Consider the following 16,382-nt stretch of genomic DNA (forward strand, 5'->3'; position numbering starts at 1 on the left):
CTTGTCATTTTACGCTCTTGCGCCTGCGTGCTTCTAGTATTTACATTTCAACAACGAATTGTATCATATGTATCAGTCTTAAAGATTGTCTTTGCCCTTCATTATTTTTATCTCGACTGTCTTTATTCCGCTCCTTGCTAAAACAGCGGATTATCGAAATTTAAATACAATTATGTTCAACATACTAAAGAATCGTCTGTCTCATCGCAGTTTGCGTCAATTGAAAAAATTATCAATTAATTCATCATTACAGACGAATGCAAGATTACATTTATCTTCTACTATGACCTGTAAGGTATATATTGAATTGCCAAAATATATTTAAATTTGTTTATATACATGTATTATATAAGTTTTATGTATAATAGAGTTTTATGAGTATAATTAACATTTCTTAGAGATACGTGTTAACGTCTCACTTTATTCATTTTATTAAAGTAATAAAAATGCAAATATAATTGCATGTTCTCTTTTTATAAAAAACCAAAATTTCTTTTATAATGAATGAATTATCATATTACGAAAAATATAACAATGTTTTTGTATACAAAACAAATATAAAAATATTAAAATATACTTTCTTATGGAATGTATCTCTGTGAGTTTTACTCACACACATCTTGCTTATCACTTATTACGTATTCAAATATGAGATATTTCTGCACTCTGACTCAGTCTTTCTACCAACGTATTACTGACAACATCTGACATCTTCTATAATGGTGAATATTTTTAAATATTAGTCTTATAATTATATAAACACAGGATAAGACAATTATTATCACTTTTTTAACATGTTTAAATCATGAAAATAACAGAAAATTTTTTCCAATAAAGGTTGTATGGTATATAACAAATTACCATATGGTTGCATTTTTTTGTGAGATTTGAAGATGAAATATTGTTATACAGCTTATATTCATATCAATTTGTTATCATTTTGAATATAAAAATAGGAAAATATTTAAAAAATCAGGAATTTAAACATTTATAATATATTTTAATGTAAAATTTTAATATAAAATATGAAATACATTTTAAAATATTAATGTTTTAATGAAATAATTGTAATTTTATGCAGGATAATGAAATAATTCAAAAAATATATGTAAAAAAATATATACATTTATTTTAAAGAATGCTTAATTATATATTGTAAATTATATATTTTTTTAAGCAACATATTTTCTTTACGTTAATTAGTCTTACTTATTATTTTATGGATAAAAAAGTATTGAAACAGAATTGTTATTTCATAAGATTTCATATTTTCTGTCAAAATATCTAAAATATTCTGTCAAAAGATCTAAAGTATTATATAAATCAATTTTTTCCTATAAACTTATTTTAAAATATATATAAATTATATATATTTAAAAAGTTTACATAACATTAGTTAAAAAAATTAAAGATAATTTTTAATTAAAGGTAATCTAGATTTCAGAGAATAAACATTACCATTATCGTTATATAATGAGATTTTATATAAGATGCAACTTTTGTATACAGCATCATATATAAAATACAATTATATTTCATTAAAACAAATTTATCTATTTATGATGTAATAATTATATATATTATATATAATACAGCATACATTATTTGAAGAATGTCCTTAGGATGTTTTCTTATTTACAAGATGTTCTCTGAATACATGTCCTTAAAATATTTCTTAGAAATCTATACTATAGGAATATTGCCATATTCTCTATATAATAAATAACATACATATATATATATACATATATATATATATATACATACATACACATGTAACATAATAAATAAAATTTAATATTATTATATTATATTAATTATTATTATATACTTTTGTATCATCGATACAAACATAGGCTTTGTATGTATAGGAAGAGGAATGCATGGAAGATTATAGAATTGAAAGAGACACATTTGGAGAATTAAAAGTTCCTGCAGACAAATATTATGGCGCACAAACTCTTCGAGCAGTGCTAAATTTTCCAATTGGTGATACATTTGAGCGTATGCCTGTAAGTAGTAATAGCAATATTATAAATTTTTTAAATGAATTTTCTTCTCTTGTACTTGGAATAGTAAATATGTTAAATGTTTATTTTTATAGTGTAGACAGATAATTGCTATGGGTATATTAAAAAAAGCTGCTGCAGAAACAAATAAAGAATTTAATTTGGATCCTAAAATTGCCGATGCTATTAGTAAAGCAGCAGATGATGTAATAAGTGGAAAGTTATATAATGATCACTTCCCTTTGATTATTTGGCAAACTGGATCTGGAACACAGACTAATATGAATGTCAATGAGGTCAAATATTATATTAATTTCAATAATATACTAAACTTATTAAACCAAATTTATCAATTATCCCATGAAATAATAATCTTATAAATTTATTTAATAAAATATTTTTCAAATGCTTAGGTTATTGCCAATCGTGCGATAGAGATACTCGGTGGCGAACTTGGCTCAAAAAAACCTGTGCATCCAAATGATCATGTTAACATGTCGCAGAGTAGCAATGATGCATTTCCAACAGCTATGCACATAGCTATTGCCTTAGAAATTCATCAAATATTACTACCAGGCTTAGAAGAATTACATAAAGCGTTGAAAGAAAAAGCAGAAAACTGGAAAGATATCATAAAAATTGGTAGAACGCACACTCAAGATGCGGTACCGTTAACATTGGGTCAAGAATTTTCAGGTTTATATTTATATAAATTATTTTAATATTTATTTACAGTAACTAAAAAAATATACATAAAAATATTTTATAGGATATGTTACGCAGGTTGAATATGGTATTCAAAGAGTAAAAGATACATTGCCAAGATTGTATCAACTAGCACTTGGTGGTACAGCAGTCGGTACCGGATTAAATACGCGAAAAGGTTTTTCTGAAAAGGCAGTTGCAAAAATTGCACAATACACTGGTTTACCTTTTGTCCCTGCTCCAAATAAATTTGAAGCTTTGGCTGCACACGATGCAATTGTTGAAGTACACGGAGCTTTTAATACAGTAGCTATTTCTCTCATGAAAGTAAGCACTTGGACATATATCTGTTATAAAATAGTTTCATTATTATTTATACTTTACTAATGTTTTTTTTATATATTTGTATCATTTACAGATAGCAAATGATATCAGATTTTTGGGAAGTGGACCTAGATGCGGTTTAGGCGAATTATCTCTTCCAGAAAATGAACCTGGAAGTTCTATTATGCCTGGAAAAGTAAATCCTACGCAAGCAGAATCATTGACTATGGTGTGTAGTCAAGTAATGGGTAATCATGTGGCAATAAGTGTTGGTGGTAGTAATGGTCATTTTGAACTTAATGTTTTTAAACCGCTTATGCTTGCGAACACTTTGAGATCTGCAAGATTACTGGGTGATGGTTGCTCTTCGTTCGCAAAGAATTGCGTTGTAGGCATTACTCCGAATATTGACAACATAAAGAAAAACCTAAAAGAGAGTTTAATGCTTGTGACGGCATTAAATCCATATATTGGTTATGATAAGGTATCTTATAGATTTATTTCTTTAAAATAATGAAGATAGAAGCTTTTTATAGCATACATAAAAATTAACATTCTTCTAAAAATTTATCTTTTCAGGCTGCTACTATTGCTAAATATGCACATAAAGAAAATCTGACGCTAAAAGAATCGGCATTAAAACATGGAGTAACGGCGGAACAATTTGACGAATGGGTTAAACCTGAAAAAATGCTTGGGCCGAAATAATTTTTATTTCAAAACGATATTTAATAGTAATATATGTGTCGTTATACTTTGCACAATTGAGTTTTTTTATATTCTACATCCATATTTTCAATTTTCCTACATCCTAAATAAATTGTTTTTTTTTCCTTATTTAATTTTGCTTTGTTTTTATTTTATTTTTTCGTTTTGTATGAAATCTGATTTTCGTTACTCCACTGAACTGGATTAAAACTTTGTTTTCATGAAACTTTGAACATATATCTATTTTATTTTAACTATAAGTGTAGTAACACTAGTTGTAAAAACAAGCTATGATTAGAAGATTTTGAAATAAAAATAAATAAATTATTACATTATGATATTCTTTTATGGATTTTAAAATAAGGATATTATTTTAAAAGTATATGTCACATATAGGTGTGCGCATATATAGGTGTGCGCATTTATCTTTGATAAAAATTTCCGTTACAGTCAAAAACAAAAATAAGACAAGAAATAATATCTAATCCTCCTGTAAATTATAACTGCAAACTTAAAGAGAATATTCAACTTTTATCTTTTTCTGTGAGTAGCACTATTATACAAATGTAGACAAAATGTAATGTATCTAAAACAGAGCTGTGTCGGTGCATCAGCATCTACAGCTACTGCAAGCTTTTGTAGTAGTAAACTATTAATTTTTATATACAGCCTACAACTATCGAATGTTGATATTTATCTGCAATTATAGTGAATTAGAGTTATCATATCTAACAATATGTGATATTTCCATCGAAAAAGACTTTAGTATGCTTTTTATACTAATGCAAAAATTTTAGTCATAAAAACTTTACGTCTGTTCTTTTAAACTTCTTGAATCTTTTCTAAATATATTTCGTTTTTACATAATTTTCGTACTACGTTACTACGCATTTCCAACTTTGTTTTTTCAAATTCGACTTTGTCGTTTATACTTCGTATAAACAATTTTGTACTTATATTGCTTATTTTTGTTTTTGTATCATGGCTTGTACCACATCTTGTACCACATTTAATAATAAAGAAGAAAAAGAAGAAGCTAAACTTCTCGCACTATTCGTATTTACTTTTCTTTTCTTCATTTTAAGCCAATCACAGTCAAGAATTATAAAAAGATAGAATTAATTCTATTGATCAATTCGCTCCTACTTAAGTTTTTCTGTTCGCTATAGGCTTTATATTATGGTAACATACAGCACAAATCTTGCAGCAACACTGCAACAATGTTGCTGTAATATAACTGAAAAGTTTGTGCATATGACAATTAATAACTATTAATTGGTATTAATTGAGTTAAACTGGGTGAAACCGAACTAAGCCGAGCTAGACTGAATCGGATTGCCATTCCAGTAAGTTATATATACATTGAGATGATTTTGCTATTGAATAATCAAACGTAATAAATATCAAAACATTTTAACTTATCATTTTTATTCCCATACAATCTTAATCGTGTGAGATGTATGAAAATAAAACAGAATAAAAATATTTTTAAAAAAGTAATTTAACTGATTTATTTAGATGTTGGAAATTCAAGATATAAATGTAGAATACAGAGATACTCGATTACATAAAAAAGTATAATATATATATATTAAATATCGTTTTAAAATGGAAATTATTTTGGTCCAAGCATTTGTTCGGGTCTGACCCATTCATCGAATTGTTTTGCCGTTATTCCATGTTTTAATGCTGCTTCTTTTAGCGTCAGATTTTCTTTATGCGCATATTTAGCAATAGTAGCAGCCTGTGAAACAAAATTATAAGGATAAATCTTCAGAAAAATATTAATAATTTTATGTGTAAAAGCTACTATAAAAAATTTCTATGTTCATTCTTTTAAAAAAACATAAATTTATAAGTACCTTATCATATCCAATGTACGGATTTAACGCCGTGACAAGCATCAAACTCTCATTTACATTTTTCTTTAATTTATCAATATTCGGAACAATGCCAACAACACAATTTTTTGTGAACGAAGAGCAAACATCACCTAATAATCTGGCAGATTTCAAAGTGTTTGCAATTATAAATGTTTTAAAGACGTTAAGTTCAAAATGACCATGAGCACCGATACTTATTGCCATATGGTTGCCAATGACTTGACAACACACCATGGTCAGTGATTCGGTTTGCGTAGGATTTACTTTCCCAGGCATAATAGAACTTCCAGGTTCATTTTCTGGAAGAAATAATTCGCCTAAACCGCATCTAGGTCCACTTCCCAAGAATCTAATATCATTTGCTATCTATATAGATTATACAAATGATATTAACAAAATATAAACGAAGTAAAATGTTATTTTGTAATAAGTATGTATATATATATATATATATATATAAGTGCTTACTTTCATGAGAGAAACAGCCACTGTATTAAAAGCTCCGTGTACTTCGACAATTGCATCAACCGAAGCCACAGCTTCAAATTTATTTGGAGCAGGGACAAAAGGTAAACTTGTGAATTGTGCAATTTTTGCAACTGCCTTTTCGGCAAAACCTTTTCGCGCATTTAATCCAGTACCGACCGCTGTGCCACCTAAAGCTAACTGATACAATCTTGGTAATGTATCTTTTATTCTTTTAATACCATATTCAATTTGCGTGGCATATCCTGTAAAATACTTTCATCTATATTCCTTTAGCTATTTCAAATGTTATTACAGTTTGCCTAGATATAAACCTGAAAATTCTTGACCCAACGTCATTGGTACTGCATCTTGAGTATGCGTTCTACCAATTTTTATGATATCTTTCCATTTGTTCGCTTTTTCTTTCAACGCTTTATGTAATTCTTCTAAGCCTGGGAGTAATACTTTATGAATTTCTAAAGCAGTAGCTATGTGTATAGCTGATGGAAATACATCATTAGTACTCTGTGACATATTAACATGATCGATTGGATGCACAGGTTTTTTTGAGCCAAGTTCGCCACCGAGTATCTCTATCGCACGATTGGCAATAACCTAAGCATTTAAAAAAACATTTTATTGAATGAAATAGTAATTCATTCAATAGAATTCAATTATTCTCTTTCATAGAATAATTGATTTGACTTAATAAGTATATTAATATAATATTCGACCTCATTGACATTCATGTGAGTTGGTGTCCCAGATCCAGTTTGCCAAATAACTAAAGGAAAGTGGTCATGATATAATTTTCCACTTATTACGTCATCTGCTGCCTTACTAATAGCATCGGCAATTTTTTTATCCAAATCATATTCTTTGTTTGCTTCTGCAGCAGCTTTTTTTACTATACCAAAAGCAATTATCAGTCTACACTATAAAAATAATCATATTTATTATTTCAAATACAAGAAAAGAGAATTGAATAAATTTATAATATTGCTATTATTTACAGGTATACGCTCCAATATATCACCAATTGGAAAATTCATCAATGCTCGGAGAGTTTGTGAACCATAATATTTGTCTGCAGGAACTTTCAATTCTCCAAATGTATCTCTTTCAATTCTGTAATTTGTACATTCCTGTTCCTATACATACAAGCGTATAGTTATTAACATTGATGATATGGATATGATTAAGATATATAATAATATATTAAATTTTACATATCTATCTTATATACGCCATTGTTTAGTTATTATGCAGAAAATAGCAATATATAATTATCAAATTTTTATACCAAATTTTAACAGAATGCAATTGTATTTTGTATACGATGTAACATATAAAACTTCATAACGGTAGTGTTTGCTTCCTTAATGAAAACATTTCTAAAATCTAAAGATTGTCTTTGATTTTTTTAAAACTAAGATTGTATGTAAATTTTCCCAAATATATTTAATTTTTATAAATGTTTTATATACATTTTAATATAAAATTTTGATGCATTTTAATATAAAATATGAAATCTTATGATATAATTCTTTTCTTAATTGTTTAATCTTTTTATCCATGAAGTAATGAGTTAGATTAATTGATGTAAAGAAAATATATTGCTTAAAAAGGATATATATATAATTTACAATAAACAGTAACATATTTTTTTAAATAAAGCTATCTTTACATCAGTTGACTTATATTTTTATTACTTTAATAAAATTAATAAAATAAAATATCAACAAAAATCTCTTTAAAAATATTATATATAGAAGAAAAACTTTTTGTTATGTGAATAAAGTAAAATATATTTTGTTAAAATAATTCTATGTACCTTAAAGCTCGCAACGAATGTTGAAGTTGACAGATGCAATCTTGATGACGAAAAATAAATTGATAATTTTTGCAAATTACGATTAAAAAAATGGCTCTTTAGTGTATTAAACATTATTGTTTTCAAATTTTAAATCTATTGAAAATTGATCTATTGAAAATCTATTTATCTCTTTATTTTAACAAATAGCTGAGACAAGGCCAAAATTAAAATGCAAATTGACTAATCACAATCGAGAATTATAAAGATAATTGAAAATTAATTCTCAATGTGATTGGTCAATACGCTTACAGTTTTCTATGCCACGTTTGTGTTTTTACAATAAATATAGTTTAAACTGTAAGTCGTAAGAAACTGACCAATCATGATCGAGTGTTTTTCTCATATTTGAATCATATTTGAATGATTGATCAACTTTCTTAATATTTAAATTTTTCTATATGCCACAACTCTTATATCATGAACCATAAATCTTGGGGATTATTCATCCTTATTGTTTATTAAACGATTAAACAAAGACAAATAATATTTACGAGCATAAATTGAAACGCAGTCTTGAGGCTTGTTCTTTTTGACTGAACTTAATTTATCCCGCACTAGTTTTATCCCAAGTAGCAAGATGACGTCATTACGCTACTTAAGTGACGTCATTATTTGCTATTATGGATGCCCAGCGGAATCGGCTTTCCGTTCATTTCTCTACATGCGGAATGAACGTAAGCGGAACGAGAGGAACGGACGAAATGAACTGTTACGACCAATTACAGTGCAAGAGAAGCTAGCTAGACTTAAAATATCCGTTTGCACTGGCATGTGTATCTTTTATTAGTTAGTCGATACATGCCCATAAATTGATTTTCGGACAAAGCAAATGAATCGAGCATATCCCTCAATCTTCGTCTCATTATTTTATTTGCGTGAATTTCAGCGAGACGCTGCCTTTCTCTCTCACGACGTATTACTGCTAACTATAATATAATATAAAAAAAGAAAAGGATGCAATAATATATATAATATTAAAAATATTTAATGTAATGTTAAAAGTATAATATAATATAATATTAAAAATATTTTTAATACTTATCATTATCACGACTCTCTAATCGTAGACGCACTTGGTTAAGTTGACTTAAGCCAGCGGCACACGATGCTTTTTTTTCTGCTGATTTGCTAGCTGGATTTGCGTGCTCGTGAGCTCTTGTTTCTGATTGGTATATTCTTTTGGAAATCTAAAAAAATATACCAATCGAAGACAAGAGTTCAACAAGCACGCGGATCCAGCTAGCAAACCAGCAAGAAAAAAAGCATCGCGTACCGCTGGCTTTAGTATCGGTCCACAATAAGTATTTAATCTTAAAGTCGATTATTCTTTTCATATTCGATTATAATTGATCAATTTTCTTACTTCTTAAAGCTTAAATCACCTATTGTGGACCGACACTTACGCATCTTATCGCTGATTGGGCCTCGCTATTTCATTCCGATCGGAATCGATATTTCGACAGCTCGAGAGATGACGGAAACTTTCCGATCGATTCAGAAACGATCCGACTGTCCATAATAACTTATCTAAGAATATCTGGAGAAAAACGAAATAATTCCGGATCGAAATCGGATCCGAACATTTCGATAATAGGTGCCCTGATCTATAAGAGAAAAACAAAAAACTATTAATTGATATTAATCGAACCGAGTTTGACCGAATCGGGCCGAATCGAGCCGCGTCGAGCCGAGCCAAGCCGAGCGAAGTCGGGCCAAGCCGAGGCGGGCCGAGTCACACCGAACCGGACTGCCATTCCAGTAAGTTACATATGTACATTGAGATGATTTTGCACTGTTGAACACAGTGCAAAAAAAGTAATAAATAACAAAACATTTCAACGAGAGCAAACCATTGAGGATTCATTTGCCAACGGATGAGAAAAATACGTAAAACTGTCAACGATTTGTTCTCGTTTCTCGCGCCATAGGCGGATTAGCGGCTAAGACAAAAAGGAATAGAGAAGCGGAAGATCGAGCGCGATTATTGAATCTCACAAATATACGCTTGTGTCGGCGTCGCAATAATTCCAAGTAATTCGTGACATGTAAATCGTATTTCGTTGAGTTGAGTGTGTCATTCGGGATAATGATTTCTCATCACGCTAATTGTACATGAGGAGATGCTATGGTGAAGAAAAAGTGTATGAAATTCTGTCTCCTCGACCTTTCGCAACGGATGGTGGCACTCGAAGATGACTGACTCTACTTCTGCCGCCTCTACTTTCGTCAGGTAACATCCGCTCGCTCGTGCGAGTTTCACGATTTTTTTTTTTTTTTTCGTGCTAGTATTATTCGGTACATTAATTATCGAGTCTCCGTGTGTGCACGAGACAGATTTTTCTCGCGTAAACATCGCGGTGTGAAAAGTAGCACTCTATGGAAAATGTGCTCTTAACCTTACCTCGTGTAAAGAAAGATTAAACGATTAAAGAAAGATTAACGAACAGAAGAGCGGAGAGGAAGAGAAAAGAAGTATAAGCGATCGACGTATAATTTTTGAAATTTAATATAAATTTCTAAATCATTCTGTTATATTCCTTGATCCTTTTCTTTATATCTTTCAATATTCTCGCATGTGTTACCCTCGTTGCGTTTTACTGTGACGTATGCGTTAGAGTGTATGGAAGTGTAAAATTCTCTTTATACATTTAATAATAAATCTATAGAATTATTTAAATTTTTATAGAAAGTAAAAAATGAATATCTTTGTTATTGTTGCAGACATTTATAAAATATTTTAGTGAGAATGTATTCAAATATTTTTTTTTTAATAAATTGCATATTTTGTTAACAAATTATTAATTAAACTATATATATTTGCTTCAATATTATTATTTAATTAAAATAAAATATTACGATATGGATTATAAGGTAATTTTTATTTATATGTAATTTTTATTTATATTAAATAAATATATAGAAGTTTTTTTAAATACAAAAACAAGACTTTTTGTTATTTAATACAATGAATTTTTTTATTGCAATAATAATACATTAAAATATCTTATATGTTATTTGTATATATTTTTGCTAAAAATAGTTTTTAGTGTTACAATTTTTGCATTATAAGCATTTCCAATTTTGTTTTTTGAATTCTGACTTTATATAATCAACTTCGCATTTATATTACCAATTATATTATGACCTGTGTTATGGCCTTGAACTAGTCAGTAATAAGAAAGAAGAAATAAGTGTAATAAATGTATATATTCAGTAATAACAATATCAATTGTCATGCTTTTTAATATTTATATCGATGAAATCAAGTCATATGTAAATTTTGAATTATATATTTAATGATTTAATATCTGATTTAATATCTTTATTATACACATATATTTAGATAGACGAACATGTCACTATATATATATATATATATAATTATGAATTTTGTTTCTATGTAGAAACAAAATTCATAATTGACATTAAATTCTTGTTCTCTTTGTATTTTGTCTTATTATTATATTGTTATATTTAACGATTATTTAACTTTATCCCTCCTAGCTATCAATTATAAAAAATTATGAAAATTTATGAAAATTATGAATACTTTTGATTTTTCTATGACTTTTTATGGAATATTAATGAAGAATATTGATCTTTGAAATTTGATATAACATTATTAATTAAAATGATATAATCTAAGTTATTTTATATAATCTGTTTATTTAATATTATAATTATGTATAAATGTGTTGTACAGAGTTACTATATTATAATTATGCATAAATGTGTTGTACAGAGCTACTTTATTAAACAATCAAATATAAAATATATTATATTTTATGACAGAAGATGGAAAATTTATACAAAAATTAAGTATAAGAAAATATGTGACATTCCCAGTGCATATTTTTTTGATGTATGACATTTTGCTAATAATAGTATGTTAATCAATAAAACTTGTTTATTTTATATTAAGAAACATGTTTATTTTCTTTTCTACGCATTTTATATTTTTTATTCATACAAAATATCAACTTAGATTAAATATTTATTGAATTGTATTCATAATTCATTTAAGAATTTTTTATATTAGATATATTTTTTAAGATCCATGTATACATATAATTGTTAAAAGCAAAAGTATGTACAATTCTCTCATAAATATATGGATAAAATATATGGATACCATTTGCTTAAATTTTATAGTATTTTTCTATTCCTGTAATAATGTAATTAATTATCATGATTTGTAATCATGCTTGTATTTAATGTGAAGTTATGATTATAAAATAGAAATCATTATAAAATAGAAATAGATATTGTAAATTAAATTACATTAATTTTTTATTAAATGCTTTGTAATTTGAATATTATCCTAATGGTTTTTAAATTGATAATATATATATTTCAATATCTTTATGGGTTTATTTTGCCAAAAGAGATTAACAATTTAGTATAAGTTTGATGAAAACTTATGTTTTACTTTTCATTATTAATGATTGTATCATAAACCATTGAGTATTTAATCAATTTGTCAATTGTAAAAAGATATTTTCTGAAAATTATTTTTAAAAGCAGGAATTAAATTCTAATTAAATCATAGATATATTTTACAGAATAATCAGTAATATAGCCACGTTATTGAAATGTGTTGCACGGACAGCATTTGTGATATTAAACAATGTCTATTGCATACCTACATATGTACTATGGATGATGTTATTATTTCCTGTAAAAAGATATCAACCTCAAGTATATTGGCGAATCGAAGGCCTATTTTTTCATTGGCTGTTAGCAATGGTATCCATGTGGACTTGGTCTGCAGGTTACGACAGTAAGTATAAATAATAAGATTATAAATTAGAAAAGAATAGATATTAAATTAAAAAAAAAATTTCTTTTTTTACAGTAATAGAACAAGGTGATGACATACAGAAGGTTATAAATGAGAAAACATTAGTTATAGCGAATCATCAGAGCACTGGTGATGTTCCTATATTAATGACAACATTTAACACTAAACCAAATGTTCTACCTAATTTAATGTGGATAATGGACAGAGTGTTCAAATTTACTAATTTTGGAATAGTCTCTATATTACATCAAGATTTTTTCATTGTTTCGGTAAGTGTGAGCTTTTGATAATATTTATATATAGATTATTAAATGTGGATTTATTAATCGCGTGCTTCTTTTGATATAATGTAATATAATAAAATGCGGAGTATCTGTCATCTTCAACCAATATATATTAGATAACTATAGGGACGTAAACGAAGAGAAGAAAGTTTAAAACAATTAGAAAAACATCTGAAAGAGTCGTATATACCAAGAGATAGAAAATGGATGGTACTTTTTCCTGAAGGAGGCTTTCTGTGTAAAAGGCGAGAGACCTCGCAGAAATATGCTAAAAAGAATAATCTACCTATTCTTGAAAATGTAACTTTACCAAGAGTCGGAGCCATGCAGGCGATTTTTGATACCCTCGGACCAGCAGGGAGTAAGAATGCAGATCAACATTTGAATAGCCGACCAAGTAAAATTACATTCTATTATAAATATTATTAAACATTTTATTAAAGTAAAGAAGAAATAACAAATAACAATCAGCACTGTTAATGGTGTATATAATTTTTTTATAATATATTTTTTTCTAATCTAGTAAACCATATGCTGATTATTTATTTGATTTTGACACATAGTTTATTGCTGTTCACTATATTAAATATAAATATGAAAATAATTATATATATCAGATTAATTTATAAACAATATACATACTAAATATACTATTTAGCTTCTGTATTAGTTTGCAATGTTATTTTTTTCTATTGCAAATTTAAAAATTTAAATAATTTTCAAATCATTTAGATGATGCACAGTTTTTACGCGGATACTTAGAAAAAAATAATAGAACAGTTTCATATAATTTTTATATTTTACCAATGTTTTAATATGTAATACAATCTTAAATAACATTAAGAATCTAGTAGAAGTAGTTGTAATTATTATTAAAATTTATATAATATATAATATATATTATTCACAGGTTTGACAGTAGTTAATGCAGAAATTAGTTGGGTTCTTGATATAACAATAGCGTATCCTCAAGGTAAGCCACTTGACTTACCTACCATTATAACTGGCTCGAGACCTCCATGCGAGACCAAGTTATTTTATCGACTTTTCCCTAGTTCAGGGGTAAGTAACTTGACATAGAATATAATGATTTATGCAAATCAATATCTAGTGACATGTTATAAATAATGTTTTTATCTTAGTTAATATAGTACCTTATGTTGTAGGTTCCTCGCGAACCAGAACAATTATCCAAATGGTTATATGATAGATGGGTAGAAAAAGAAGCACTACTGGAGCATTTTTATAAACATGGAACATTTCTTGACACAAACGGATCAAATAGAAGTTCCAAAGTACATCAGGATCCATTAAGATTCCTAGTCCTTCATTTATTTTTCATAACATCTAGTTATATACATTATAGCATGCTTACGTATGTGTTATCTTACTTTTGGTAAGATGTTTTTATACGTCATGTGTGCGGTTCACGACGGTCCAGTTTAAAGAAGAAAATCACACAGTAACAAAGTAAGATATCCTTGCCTTAAACCATTTTGATGTTTATGAGAATAGCCTCTACTTGAATGTACAGATTAAATTCGACAAGTATATTCTCATAATAAGGCGCTTATAATACTTATTTTTGTTTATTGCAATAATTGCAAATGATTATTTATAGTTAGTTTTGCGAGCGATATTTGTGTTCTTTGTTCTAAAACTAAGCTTTTAGACTTGATTTCAAACTGTTGATACATTTTACATTTATTTGAAATAACAGTCAAGATATAATAAACCTTTCATGATTTAATTTTTATAATTGCTATCTTAAATTTATTTTAAAAATACTCTATCTATATTGTACAAATATAAATTGTATAGCAAACTTGCTTTTATGAATGAACATATTCATATATCTTCAAATTTGGTGATGGAACATTCTTAAAACGAAATCGTTAGTGACGCGCCGAGCTGTAGATTTATTTTCTTCACAAATATTGTAGGATACGAAAATATTTAATTGTAAATTTAGATAAATACACGCGCGTAGAAATAAACGTCTTATCTGTAATATCAAATATGTGATCTCTTTTATAGAGACAGCATAATGCTTTTTGCTGCAAATTTTTGGGACTGCATAAAAATGTGGCGTTTAGATTTTTTTATCAATATTAGACGATTTCACATCTATTAATTTATATGATCTTATAATGCATAATAAACACTCCGTGCGATTTTATAGATAAATCATATTTAGATACACATAGTTCACATTATCTTTTATTATCTTCACCGATAATATGTTTACACATATGTGGTACTTGGCAGCGTTGTGACAAGATCTTTGTAATATATAGCATTGCATGTGTGTCTTATATAAGTTGATTATAAAATGATATGCGTTCTATATAAAATGAGATCGCAATATAATAGCGAAAAGAATTTCTGTAAAACGGTAATAACCGAATCTTTTAAAAGAGTATCCATTCATTTGTGATACGAGCAAAAGATATTTTTTGAAGAAAATATGGTCTATCCTATAAACATAATTTTTTAACATCACATTAGGAATTTTGTAATAAGTTTGTAACTTTAGCGACACATAAATTAGAATTAGGTTAATGAAAAAATATGATTGTTTGAAAACTGGAAACAAATAAAAAAATTGTACCGGATGTGTATGAAGTATAGATAAGATATATATTTTTCACATCCGAAAACTATTAAACGAATACAAAAATTTTAGTCTTTTTCAAAATTGTGCTTTTGATTTTTTTCTTAGTATTTCCAATGGTTTGTAACTGCAAGATCTGTAATTACATATATTATAACTACTGTATTTTAATAACATATTTTAAAAATTAATATTGAAAATAATACAAAAATGTTAAGCTTATATATTGGATATATTGGATATATTGGATTATAAATGATTAATATTAATGATATTACGTAAAGTTTATTCAAATTCATTTTCGTTCATATCTACTGATATGCTAATCCATTACTTTCTGGTTTTTACTATCTATTTATAGTTTTGTTTTATTTTTAAAGATAAAATGGTAAGTAAATTATTTTTCATTGTTATTACTTTTTATTACATTTTTATATTTTTTAGTAAATAGTAAATGATATTAAATTTTTATAGAATATATATACCAACTTAGTCTATTTTTTTGAAAATACTCAATTTTTTATTCCTCTCAAAATGTATAAAAATGGAGAAATAATAAATTACTATATTTGTATAAATAATTATGCAAATGTGTATTCTATTATTTATTTCTTAATTTGAATATTTACTTCATTAAAAGAGAGAAAGAGAGAGAATGCTTTTCTTCTTAATTTCATAATATTTATAATAAAATAGTATATATATATATA

At 27.1% G+C, this 16,382-nt stretch overlaps 3 protein-coding genes across 7 annotated transcripts; 2 read left to right on the plus strand and 1 right to left on the minus strand.

Annotated features, from left to right (window-relative positions):
* The first annotated feature begins 59 nt into the window (after nucleotides 1-59).
* LOC105425961 (fumarate hydratase, mitochondrial-like) lies at nucleotides 60-4,081 on the plus strand. 2 transcript variants are annotated; one of them, XM_011636990.3, is made up of 7 exons: nucleotides 60-295; nucleotides 1,872-2,012; nucleotides 2,105-2,305; nucleotides 2,423-2,705; nucleotides 2,779-3,041; nucleotides 3,133-3,522; nucleotides 3,618-4,081. In XM_011636990.3, exons 1-7 carry the CDS (start codon nucleotides 173-175, stop codon nucleotides 3,744-3,746), a joined length of 1,530 nt encoding a protein of 509 aa, XP_011635292.1. In that variant the 5' UTR covers nucleotides 60-172; the 3' UTR covers nucleotides 3,747-4,081. The 2 variants fall into 2 exon arrangements, with proteins under 2 accessions (XP_011635292.1, XP_011635293.1); XM_011636991.2 differs by lacking the exon at nucleotides 60-295 and adding an exon at nucleotides 575-722.
* A 1,148-nt stretch (nucleotides 4,082-5,229) lies between these two features.
* Nucleotides 5,230-9,080, minus strand: LOC105426034 (fumarate hydratase, mitochondrial-like). Of its 3 annotated transcripts, XM_089075823.1 has the most exons (8): nucleotides 8,465-9,080; nucleotides 7,932-7,971; nucleotides 7,111-7,248; nucleotides 6,832-7,032; nucleotides 6,430-6,712; nucleotides 6,098-6,360; nucleotides 5,609-5,995; nucleotides 5,230-5,490 (listed from the first exon to the last, which is right to left on the minus strand). In XM_089075823.1, exons 3-8 carry the CDS (start codon nucleotides 7,147-7,149, stop codon nucleotides 5,362-5,364), a joined length of 1,302 nt encoding a protein of 433 aa, XP_088931949.1. In that variant the 5' UTR covers nucleotides 7,150-7,248; nucleotides 7,932-7,971; nucleotides 8,465-9,080; the 3' UTR covers nucleotides 5,230-5,361. The 3 variants fall into 3 exon arrangements, with proteins under 3 accessions (XP_088931949.1, XP_088931948.1, XP_088931947.1); XM_089075822.1 differs by lacking the exon at nucleotides 7,932-7,971; XM_089075821.1 differs by lacking the exon at nucleotides 8,465-9,080 and having other exon boundaries at nucleotides 7,932-8,456.
* A 610-nt stretch (nucleotides 9,081-9,690) lies between these two features.
* On the plus strand, nucleotides 9,691-15,756 carry LOC105425960 (acyl-CoA:lysophosphatidylglycerol acyltransferase 1). Of its 2 annotated transcripts, none has more exons than XM_089075911.1 (6): nucleotides 9,691-10,203; nucleotides 12,523-12,753; nucleotides 12,829-13,043; nucleotides 13,185-13,455; nucleotides 13,969-14,120; nucleotides 14,225-15,756. In XM_089075911.1, exons 2-6 carry the CDS (start codon nucleotides 12,633-12,635, stop codon nucleotides 14,456-14,458), a joined length of 993 nt encoding a protein of 330 aa, XP_088932037.1. In that variant the 5' UTR covers nucleotides 9,691-10,203; nucleotides 12,523-12,632; the 3' UTR covers nucleotides 14,459-15,756. The 2 variants fall into 2 exon arrangements, with proteins under 2 accessions (XP_088932037.1, XP_011635291.1); XM_011636989.3 differs by having other exon boundaries at nucleotides 12,536-12,753.
* The last annotated feature ends 626 nt before the right edge of the window (nucleotides 15,757-16,382 follow it).

This window comes from Pogonomyrmex barbatus, unplaced genomic scaffold (assembly GCF_055798465.1).
Source record: "Pogonomyrmex barbatus isolate J1 unplaced genomic scaffold, ASM5579846v1 scaffold2, whole genome shotgun sequence".
Lineage (NCBI taxonomy): Eukaryota > Metazoa > Arthropoda > Insecta > Hymenoptera > Formicidae > Pogonomyrmex > Pogonomyrmex barbatus.

Coding starts and splice junctions, on each gene's coding strand:
- LOC105425961 (XM_011636990.3), top strand. CDS start 173: ATGTTCAACATACTAAAGAATCGTCTGTCTCATCGCAGTTTGCGTCAA. Junction 2,306..2,422: donor CTAATATGAATGTCAATGAG/GTCAAATATTAT, acceptor TCAAATGCTTAG/GTTATTGCCAATCGTGCGAT. Junction 3,523..3,617: donor CATATATTGGTTATGATAAG/GTATCTTATAGA, acceptor TTATCTTTTCAG/GCTGCTACTATTGCTAAATA.
- LOC105426034 (XM_089075821.1), bottom strand. CDS start 8,045: ATGTTTAATACACTAAAGAGCCATTTTTTTAATCGTAATTTGCAAAAA. Junction 7,249..7,931: donor CATTCGTTGCGAGCTTTAAG/GTACATAGAATT, acceptor TTGTATGTATAG/GAACAGGAATGTACAAATTA. Junction 5,491..5,608: donor CGTACATTGGATATGATAAG/GTACTTATAAAT, acceptor TTTGTTTCACAG/GCTGCTACTATTGCTAAATA.
- LOC105425960 (XM_011636989.3), top strand. CDS start 10,166: ATGACTGACTCTACTTCTGCCGCCTCTACTTTCGTCAG. Junction 13,044..13,184: donor AAGATTTTTTCATTGTTTCG/GTAAGTGTGAGC, acceptor AGATAACTATAG/GGACGTAAACGAAGAGAAGA. Junction 13,456..13,968: donor ACATTTGAATAGCCGACCAA/GTAAAATTACAT, acceptor TATTATTCACAG/GTTTGACAGTAGTTAATGCA.